Source organism: Coregonus lavaretus, assembly GCF_964263955.1.
Source record: "Coregonus lavaretus genome assembly, chromosome: 19".
In the NCBI taxonomy this organism is placed as follows: domain Eukaryota; kingdom Metazoa; phylum Chordata; class Actinopteri; order Salmoniformes; family Salmonidae; genus Coregonus; species Coregonus lavaretus.
Genome location: NC_140006.1, coordinates 19,513,103 through 19,524,014, shown reverse-complemented (window position 1 = coordinate 19,524,014; position 10,912 = coordinate 19,513,103). Strand labels below are relative to the sequence as shown.

The window sequence follows — 10,912 nt, the reverse complement described above, 5'->3', positions numbered from 1 at the left end:
GTATTTACAAAAACCATGGCTTTCAAAGATATTGTTTCTCCTTATTTTGCACATATTCACACACCCCACATACACTGTTAAGAGAAACACTGAATCAATGTCAGAAAAACACCTTCAGAAATGACAATACCTATTGACACATAATTCTATCCTTTCAATTTATTTAATCTATTTTCTGTACATCCAAGGCTAATTGAGGTTTATTATTACTCGCTTTCTTTTGATAGTCAGAATAGAATTGAACCACAGTCAAATATTTGTGGGTAGATATTTATTGTACATCTTCTGTGTGACTTTCAAAGGGATCCCACTTGCAGGAAGTGAAAAACAATGTTCTTAATTTTTGTTCTCCCCTCACATTTTATCAAACATACTGCAATCACACAGGTATGCAGTAGTAATGCAAGAGAGCGACAAATGTCCCTTTTTCTTTTATATTGTAGCACATATTTTACTCTAGCACCTTCCTCACCTCTCATCCACAACCACTTCCTCCTCCTCCTAGCAGTGGTCGTCCTCCTCTGTGTCGCTGAGTGGCTCACAGCCCGCAACAGAGACGGTCTGAGCCAGGCGTTTCCGGAAGTGTCCATTGGGGATCTGCCAACCGCTCCTGGAGCCCCTTCGGGCCGAGCTGAAGCTAGAGCTGGAGGTGGAGCTGACCGTGTTAGCGCGTCCCAGGCTAGTGGCCACCGCCGCCTCGAAGGTCAGTGTCTCCATGAACCCGGAGGGGTCAGGACTGTGCTCGTCCTCCTGCAGGGCAAGGTAGGGCTCCGACGGGTAGCGACGCGGGGTGGAGCACTGCTGGTGGTGGTGGCGATGACCTCTTGCCCCGGTCTGTCCCTCTCCCCCTGCCTCCTCTCTGGAGGCCTCCCCCCGCCTCTGGGTCTCTGGGCTGCCCCTGTCGTCATCATCGTCCCCAGAGGGAGGGTGCGTGCGACACACCAGAGGGGAGTAGGAGATGTGGGGATGGGAGCGAGTTGGGGTCTGGGACAGGGGGCGGCGGCTAGGGGTACTAGATTCAGAGGTGGGGATGGGGCTGTCGGAGCTGTTGCCCTGGACACAGGAGTCGAAACACATTTAATAAAGATGTCTGACTGCCTTTAAAAAAAAGTGTCTATTGTGTATCCAATGTGGGTATGTGTTTGTGGTCTACTTTGTCTAAACCAGAGTTTACACCAGTGGTGTATGGCTCTTTAATGTGTGCCCTTGGTAAGGCATCCAGTGTGTGTGTGTGCGTGTGTGTGTGTCCGTGGCCTACCTGTTTGTCCAGAGGGTGTGTGCGCTCTCGGCTAGGGGAGCATGAGGGCTGCAGACTCCTCTCCTCAGAGTTACAGCGGGATGTGTCTGGAGAGAGGAGGTGGCGGCGCTCTTTGGACCTCCCGTGCTCCTTCTCCGTGTCCAACTGCCTCTTCCTGTCTGACCGGGACACTGGAGGAGGACGAGGAAGACCATGGCAAGGAGCACAGAGAGAGGAGAGAGGAGAGAGGAGGGGGAGGGGGAGGGGGGGGGGGACAGCAAGATAAATAGATATAGATTTTTTTAAAACACTGTAGATCATTAAATAGTATGTTGACATTGATGCACTTAGGATAAAAGAAAAGGAAAAGCGGCACTTGTATACAGGATAAAGACCTAAGAAAGGAAAGGGAAAATGCAGGGAAGAAAACTTGACATATTAACACATGCATAGAATAACCACACAGTAACATCCCTCATCATGCCAGTGGGAGAGATGAGAGGAGAGGTCACATGAGTGGAAATTGGAGAGTGGAGACTGACCGGCAGACTTGTAGCTCTTGTGGCGTGGTCTGTACAGTCTATCAGGACTCTTCTTCTCCTCAGCCACAGTGGACGAGGAACGCTTCATAGAGCCACTGGCCATCTCCATCTGCACACACACACACACAAACACGCACGTGCATACACACGCACATGCACACAGAGGGGGAGACAACCAAATACCCACAAATACCATAAAATAGGATGTGTTACTTTCGAAGAAATCCATCCATCTGTCGATCCATGCAGCATTCTCTTTTTTAAATTCATATCCATGCTCACTATTCCAGGCAATTAACAGGTCAACTAGGATGCTTGAACCTCATCATTTTACTCTTCAACTCATTGTTCAGCGCAAGACAGAGACAAAACATACCAGTAACCCAGGATCAATCAAACACCATTCTGAACCGCTAGCATTCCTTTGAAACATCCATGTTGATTATCCCTCTCCAGACAACCCAGCAGCAAATGGAAGACACATAAAACCCCTTTTTCTCTCCAAACGGCACAACCAGTGTAGCCTGGTCCTCGTCCTCTGTCAAACAGACATGCATGTCACACTCTGGGGCCCCCTTGCTGCCCAGGGCCCTTCTGGCCCCTGGAGGAGTCAGTGTGGTCAGAGGGCAGTACCTGTGGCTCTACAGCCAGACGGGGCATGGAGGAGGCCCGTACACCCAGCCCCTTGCCAAACGGGAGCTCCAGTGGGTAAGGAATCAACCCACTGCACTCCCCTGCACTCACCTATATGAGACCAGAGACAGAGAGAGGGGCAAGGGGAGAGATAGAGTACAGTACAGATCAGGCTGGACAATTCAATACTGGGACTAACTGCCTTTTGGGGTTCCAGCGAAGGAGGGTTTCAGCCAATGTTACATCGTAATCATTTGCGAGTGCCTTTCTGCAACCAATCAGAAGCCATTCCAGCCAAAGAGCCACAGATTAACAACCAATGACAACAATGTCACGGTTCAGACAGACGACCAGAGGACCACAATTGCGTCACACCAGAAAGTTTATTAAACTTAAGGGAAAAGGGAAGTAGGGAGTGAATGAAGGCTCCAGGGGTAACAGGGATCCCGTCCAATGCGCTGGGTCTGTGCCCCCCCCAGTGGCAGCGATGCGTCCTATGAAGCCGATGGTGGGTGGTCCAGAAGTCCTGGGGGGGGGAGACACAGACACAACAGGGCGGAATGAAACCAGGCAGCAGTACAGTTCAAGGGAAATCCAAAATACGTAGTAGCAAGGCAGAAGGCTGGTCAGAGTTACCGGGATAGAAGAGTAGTCAGGAGTCGTAATGGCAGAAGCAGGTCTGGATCTCCTGAGGCAGAAGAGTATCCAAAAAACAGGCAGGTCCGGGGTCACAAAACCAGGGTGAGCCAGAAGCGCGAGCAAACAGGTTCCGGGTGTGAGCTTTGCAGACGATCTGACACCGGAGAGCTGAAAGACAGGGCCTTAAATACTGGGAGAGGTAGTGGGTAATGCAGCGCAGCTGGCAGAGTAATTAGAGCAGAGCAGAGCAGGGACAGGTGGAGCTAGTTAGGCTGAGTAGAGAGAGTGGTGAGCAGAGTGGAAGAAAATTAAGGTGGTAACCCGGTGGAGTGAGAGGCCCATGACAGAACCCCCCCCCCAAGGGACGGCCCCAGAAGTCCCAAGAGCAACACCACGCCGGGCGGGAGGAGGGGAGCCGGAGGAGGGCTAGAACTCCTCCGAACGGTCCGAGTGAACGTCCTCATCCTCGGAGGAAGCCGGAGGGCCGTGGTCGGGAGATGGGACAGGTCCCGAGACAGGATCAGGCACAGGACAGGAAGCCGAGCGGGCCGGACGGTTAGGGACCCCTCTGGGGCGGCCCCTACGGATTGCAGGTTGATCAGGATGCCGTTGGTGGAAAGCGGTGATGAGAGTCCTATCCACAATCCGACTAGCTGGCACCCAGGTCCTTTCCTCAGGTCCATAGCCCTCCCAGTCAATGAGGTACTGGAGACCCCTACCCCTCCGTCTGGACCGAAGCAGGCGGCGGACGGTGTAAACCAGACCACCATCGACGAGCCGTGGAGGAGGAGGACCAGGCGCAGCAGGGACCAGCGGACTCTCATGGATGGGCTTAATCTTAGACACATGGAAAGTGGGGTGCACCCTCAGGGAATTAGGCAGTTGGAGCCGGACAGCAGTTGGGCTAATCACTCTTATGATAGGGAATGGGCCAATGAACCGAGGTGCCAGCTTCTGCGACTCCACCCTGAGTGGCAGGTTCTTCGATGACAACCACACCCTTTGACCAACATGGTAGGTGGGAGCAGGAATTCTCCGACGGTTGGCCCCGGTAGTGTAGCTGGCAACGGATCTGAGGAGTGTGGCTCGGGCTTGTGACCAGGTGCGGCGACATCGACGGGCAAAAGCAAGTGCAGATGGGCAAGTAACCTCCTCCTCCTGGCTGGCAAATAGAGGAGGCTGGTATCCATAAACACATTGGAAAGGGGACATACCGATGGCAGAGCAGGTCAGAGAATTGTGTGCGTACTCCACCCATGTCAATTGCTGCGACCAGGAGTGGGGGTTGCGTGAAGTCATGCATCGCAGTGCCTTCTCGAGCTCCTGATTAGCCCGCTCTGACTGCCCATTGGATTGGGGATGGAATCCGGAAGTCAGACTGACTGTGGCTCCCAGCAGGTGACAGAACTCCTTCCAAAAAGCGGAGGAGAATTGTGGACCACGGTCAGAAACTACATCCTTTGGCAGTCCGTGGATCCGGAAGACGTGTTCCAGGACCACCTGGGCGGTCTCCTTGGCGGTTGGGAGCTTGGGGAGGGGAATGAAGTGTGCCATCTTGCTGAAACGGTCAACGATGGTGAGAATGACGGTCATGCCACTTGAAGGGGGCAGCCCCGTGACAAAGTCAAGGGCGATGTGAGACCAGGGACGTCTGGGCACAGGCAGGGGCTGCAGCAATCCGGCTGGGGGCTGGCAGGACGACTTGTGTTGGTTGCAGATGGGGCAGGCTTGGACGAATTCCCGTACATCCTTCCTCAGAGAGGGCCACCAGAACCTCTGGGCGAGCAGGTTGTAAGTGCGGGTGGAGCCAGGGTGACAAGCTAGGCGGGAGTCATGTCCCCACTGAACGACCTGGGACCTCAGGTCTTCGGGGACAAAAAGGCGGTCAGCTGGGCAAGTGCTGGGACCTGGCTGGTTACGGAGAGCCTCCAGCACCTGTTCCTCAACAGCCCAGGTCAGAGCTGCAACGATGCAGGGACTTGGCAGAATCGACACAGGGTCCTTGGAGGGGGTGTCATCCTTCTGGAATTGACGGGAGAGGGCGTCTGGCTTGGTGTTGCGTGATCCAGGCCGGTATGACAGAGTGAAATTAAACCTGGTGAAGAACAGGGCCCAGCGGGACTGCCTGGAGTTCAACCGTTTGGCCGTGCGGATGTACTCCAAGTTCTTATGATCGGTCCAAACGAGAAATGGAATGGTGGACCCCTCCAGCCAGTGACGCCACTCCTCCAAGGCAAGCTTCACAGCCAGCAGCTCACGGTTCCCTATGTCGTAATTGCACTCAGAGGGGGACAACCGACGTGAGAAAAAGGCACAGGGATGGAGCTTCCTATCCTCCGCAGCCCACTGAGAAATCACAGCACCAACTCCCACATCCGAGGCGTCCACCTCCACAATGAATTGCCGGTCCACATCAGGCATCTGGAGGATGGGAGCGGAAGTGAACCTCACCTTGAGGGTACTGAAGGCTTTGTCGGCTGCTGGGGTCCAGGTGAAGGGTTGCTTGGTGCTGGTTAGAGCAGTGAGAGGGGCAGCAACGGTACTGTAGTTCCGGATAAACTTCCTATAGAAGTTAGCAAACCCCAGAAACTGTTGCAGCTTCTTTCTGTTCTCCGGAACTGGCCATGAAGTGACTGCTGATACTTTGGCAGGATCCATTTGGATACTTCCCTCTGCCACTATGTACCCCAGGAAGGCCACTGTCTTGACGTGAAACTCACATTTCTCTGCCTTGGCGTAGAGGGAATTCTCCAGAAGACGATGAAGGACTTGCTGGACATGGCGGGTGTGTTCAGACAGGTTTCTGGAGTAGATTAAGATGTCATCCAGGTAAACGAAGACAAACTTGTTTAACATGTCCCGCAGTACATCATTCACTAGAGCCTGGAACACAGCAGGAGCATTGGTGAGGCCAAAAGGCATAACCAGATACTCGTAGTGGCCTGTTGGTGTATTGAATGCGGTTTTCCATTCATCTCCCTCCCGGATCCGCACTAGGTGGTAAGCGTTTCTGAGATCCAACTTGGTAAAAACAGTGGCTCCCTGGAGCAACTCAAAAGCAGAGGTGAGCAGAGGCAGAGGGTAACGGTTTTTCACTGTGATGTCGTTGAGTCCCCTGTAGTCGATGCAGGGGCGAAGAGATCCGTCCTTCTTCCCCACAAAGAAGAAGCCAGCACCAGCAGGAGATGAAGATGAACGGATTAATCCTGCGGACAGAGAGCCATTGATGTAGTCCTCCATGGACTTTCTTTCAGGAGCAGACAACGAATAAAGACGACCCCTTGGAGGAGCTGTTCCAGGGAGGAGGTCGATGGCACAGTCGTACGGTCGATGAGGGGGCAGAGATGTGGCTCTTGCTTTGTTAAACACCTCTCTGAGACCATGGTAGCATTCTGGGACATTGGAGAGGTCAGGAGCGGAGTTAGTAGGTACTGGCCGAGGGGGTAGTGCGGCAGCAAGCAGGCAGGTTCGGTGGCAGTCCTCTCCCCACTCCCTGATCACCCCGGTCACCCAGTCAAGCTGAGGGTTGTGCCGGCGGAGCCATGGGTAACCCAGGATGAGGGGTTGGCCTGGAGAGGGGAGCAGGTGAAACTGGATAGTTTCTTGATGGTTTCCGGACAGACCCATCGAGACCGGGGCCGTGACATGAGTGACCGATCCGAGTAAGTGTCCGTCCAGTGCCCGGGCAGGAATAGGAGGTGTCAAACGGAGGTTCTCCAGTCCCAGTTGGCGTGCCAGCTTGATGTCCATTATGTTGGCTTCGGCGCCAGAATCCACCAGAGCAGCCAGGGTGTGAGTTGAGTCAGAGAGGCGGAGGTGAACTTGCAGCAGGGGTTTGCGGTCGGAGGACTGGATGGTCATTGAACTCAACCGGACTCCCCCTATGCCCGGTGAGCTTCGGCCCTTTAAAGGGCAGGTTACCACACGATGTCCATCACCTCCACAATAGAGGCAGAGGTTTGAGGTGAAGCGGCGCTGGCGCTCTGCAGGAGTGAGGGAGGCTCGCCCAATCTCCATAGGCTCAGACTGATCAAGCTGACCTGGGTGAGTGGCAGTAGATGACAGGAGCCCAGTCGGATCTCTCCGAATGCCGGTAGTAGGTGGACCTTGGCGCCCCCTCTCACGACGACGGGTCTGTATCCTTCTGTCGATCCTGACAGTCAGTGCGATGGCTTCATCAAGAGTGGAAGGCAGTTCATGGGAGACCAACTCGTCCTTGATATAGTCAGCCAAACTATGGAAGAACGCGTCCACCAACGATGGTGTGTTCCAAGAACTTCGTCTAGCCAGGGTTCGGAAGTCGATGGAATGGTCTGCGACTGTACGTCTGCCTTGTCGAATACTGAACAGTTCACGAGACGCCTCTGCGGTGGGTGAATCCAGGTCAAACACCTTCAGCATCTCCTCAGCAAACAGGTCGAAGGTTGCACATGCGGGGGTTTGACGTTCGAACTCTGCTGTTCCCCAGAGTCGAGCTCGGCCCGTCAGGTGAGTGATGGCATACCCAACTTTAGCCCCCTCCGTGGCGAAGGTCCTTGGCTGCAAGGAGAACTGAAGTCGGCAGCTAGTCAGGAATGGCCGGACCTGGGTTGAATCGCCGTTGAACCGCTCGGGGTCTCCAATCTTGGGTTCCGGAGCAGCGGCTGCAATGACCGGGGCAGGTAACTCGGGGGCTGGGCTGGTGGGCAGACTGGCTGGGGTAAGGTTGGTGAGGAGTTGAATGATCATGGCGAGTTGTTGTTGCTGCTGCTGGAACTGCTGCTCATGCTCATCGGTTTCCATGTCGGGGAAAGTGTGCGCTGAGTCCATAATGGTCAGATCGTACTGTCACGGTTCAGACAGACGACCAGAGGACCACAATTGCGTCACACCAGAAAGTTTATTAAACTTAAGGGAAAAGGGAAGTAGGGAGTGAATGAAGGCTCCAGGGGTAACAGGGATCCCGTCCAATGCGCTGGGTCTGTGCCCCCCCCAGTGGCAGCGATGCGTCCTATGAAGCCGATGGTGGGTGGTCCAGAAGTCCTGGGGGGGGGAGACACAGACACAACAGGGCGGAATGAAACCAGGCAGCAGTACAGTTCAAGGGAAATCCAAAATACGTAGTAGCAAGGCAGAAGGCTGGTCAGAGTTACCGGGATAGAAGAGTAGTCAGGAGTCGTAATGGCAGAAGCAGGTCTGGATCTCCTGAGGCAGAAGAGTATCCAAAAAACAGGCAGGTCCGGGGTCACAAAACCAGGGTGAGCCAGAAGCGCGAGCAAACAGGTTCCGGGTGTGAGCTTTGCAGACGATCTGACACCGGAGAGCTGAAAGACAGGGCCTTAAATACTGGGAGAGGTAGTGGGTAATGCAGCGCAGCTGGCAGAGTAATTAGAGCAGAGCAGAGCAGGGACAGGTGGAGCTAGTTAGGCTGAGTAGAGAGAGTGGTGAGCAGAGTGGAAGAAAATTAAGGTGGTAACCCGGTGGAGTGAGAGGCCCATGACAAACAAGGAGTCTGACCCCAGTAGGATTGGGCAAAACAGGAGTAGGAGAAAGAGTCAGAGGGCGTAAGGAGACGGCGACATAAGCACATTGCTACAACAATAAATGAGAAGAGAGAGGCCAGAACAACTATTGGGCTGTTGTTACACACACACTAATGCAAGTTCAGATCTGGATGCACCAAACATACTGAGCCGGACAAGTTCACCTGCCTTAAAGCCAGTCATGTTACTCCCCAGTGAAAATATACATAGAAGAAGGCAAACACTAACAGATATCAAGAGTCAAAGTCGTGACATTCCTATAGGGCAAAAAGTACACTGCTGACCAGTTCAACCAAACAGCATAGAAATAGTACAATGAGCAGTGAGAATGCCTACATCTCCTTTCAAACCTCCACTAACCGGACTACAACTTGGCAAGGACAGAAACACCTAGAAACATCAATGCCGTGCTCTGCGATGCACTACTAGTTTCTTCATTCAACCATTACTAGGGCCAGTTGTTTTTTTCTGAATTTTTTTATTTGACCGGTATTTCCAGCATTACCCACTAGGTTTGCTGCAGGTAGAAAATCCTAGGAAATCTTCTTTAATGGACACAAGTTGTCAATCAATCGATGTCTGGTTGTGTGTGAGTGCTTGGTGGGGGGGATCGCCTAAGCCAGGGGAGGCGTAGCTCTTTGAATCTTAATTAAATGCCTTTTATTTGGCAGGGAATACTATTTGTATATCAGTGATTCTACACCTCACCTTGCTCAAGCTGATCCTCTCCAACGGACTCAGAAGTGTAGCTAGAAATTGGTAAATTAGGTGCTGTTTAAGGGGTGAGTCAATTAAACCAAACATGGGAGTGTTTTGTAGCAAATTCGTGGGGTAGCCCCTACCAGGACTCGAACCCGGGTCCAGCAACTGTCAAGCCAACACCTTAACCAGAATTATGCATTTCTTGCAGTGAAATTATACAACTGTTAATTTTGTCTCAGGAACACGAGCGGATAATTCTTTTTTCTTTCAGCATCTCTTGAGAAAAGACAAATGTGCCTGTAACGTTTCATCTTTGACAAGCAGACAGTATTTCAACCACATAAAATATGCACCCAAGATAAACTGAAGTCTTATCAGAAAGGTGTTTCGTTGTTTTCTCAGCTTTTCATTTCCTTAAAACCGGTCAAACTGATGACATTTGGACATTTTGCACAGGACCAATCTTTCCACCGTTTTGGAGTTATTGCGTTTTCTCCCCGGTCCCTAAACGAAACAGACAACATTACCGGTGTTAACTAGATCACCAATGCATTCATTCTATTGATGTAAGACATTCTGGTGAGCACTACTTTATTTAGTATTCTGGGGTGACAAGTTATGACAGAAGAGAAGCTGCATGTATCAAACTATAGTTGACAAACAAATGTCCTACCAAATGTCGTAAATTATAATATGGCCAATGTCGGAAATTATAAGCAGAAACTTGTCTAAATTACGGGTGAAAGTAGCCAGTAGTAAATTATAGTAAATTAATTAGAATTTAGCAGGCAAAATTATTATTGAATTATTATGGTGAATTGAACTGCACAGGTAGCCTACTTTTTGAAGTGATTTGTTTGACAATCAGATGAAAATATCAGCACACAATACGCATGATATGTTAAACTGAGCATGCGCAGACCGCTAAAAAAAACAGTTAACAGGATAAGATGTTTATTTGCCACAGTTCCATCTTAGATCAGCATATCCCAGGCATCTTATCCGGGTTTCTCATAACCGTGATATAAGCTTTTTCGGGTTATTGTAAACGGGATTGGATGTTTATATGTGTCAACTCAAGAACAGAATACTTGAGTATCCCGAATAATAACAGGGTATTGGTGTGCATGTAAACGTGGTAATGACTCTCCCCTTAAACTGCCTCTAGGGCTGCGTTTAGACAGGCAGCCCACTATTTGTAGAGCAGTGATTCTACACCTCACTTTGCTCAAGTCGATCCTCTCCAACGGACTCGGAAGTTGTAGCTAAAAATGGCTGCATTTACACAGGCAGGCCAATTCAGATCTTTTTTTTCACTAATTGGTCTTTTGACCAATCAGATCAGCTCTGAAAAAGATCTGATGTGATTGGTCAAAAAGATCAAAATTGTGCTGCCTGTGTAAACGCAGCCTAATTAACCAATTTTTTGCTACAACTTCCGAGTCCATTGGAGAGGATCAGCTTGAGCAAAGTGAGGTGTAGAATCATTGATCTACAAATAGTATTCCCTGCAAAATAATAGGAAAAAACCCACAAAAACAAATGGCCCTAACCATTACTACTAGATGTGTCATTGATTCATTGTTATCTATGTGTGGGTTGGTATTGAGCTTTACCGCAGGAGGTTAGGCTTTCAT

General features: G+C 51.1%; 1 protein-coding gene across 1 annotated transcript in view; it reads right to left on the bottom strand.

Moving 5' to 3' along the window:
- Positions 1–501: 501 nt before the first annotated feature.
- The window catches only part of LOC311147233 (voltage-dependent R-type calcium channel subunit alpha-1E-like), a gene marked incomplete at its 3' end in the record, with an annotated part of 124,133 nt that continues 113,722 nt past the window's right edge, over positions 502–10,912 (bottom strand). Inside the window, 4 exon segments of the mRNA XM_084183895.1 lie at positions 502–1,053; positions 1,259–1,428; positions 1,780–1,888; positions 2,413–2,523. Coding sequence (XP_084040021.1) covers positions 502–1,053; positions 1,259–1,428; positions 1,780–1,888; positions 2,413–2,523 — 942 coding nt within the window.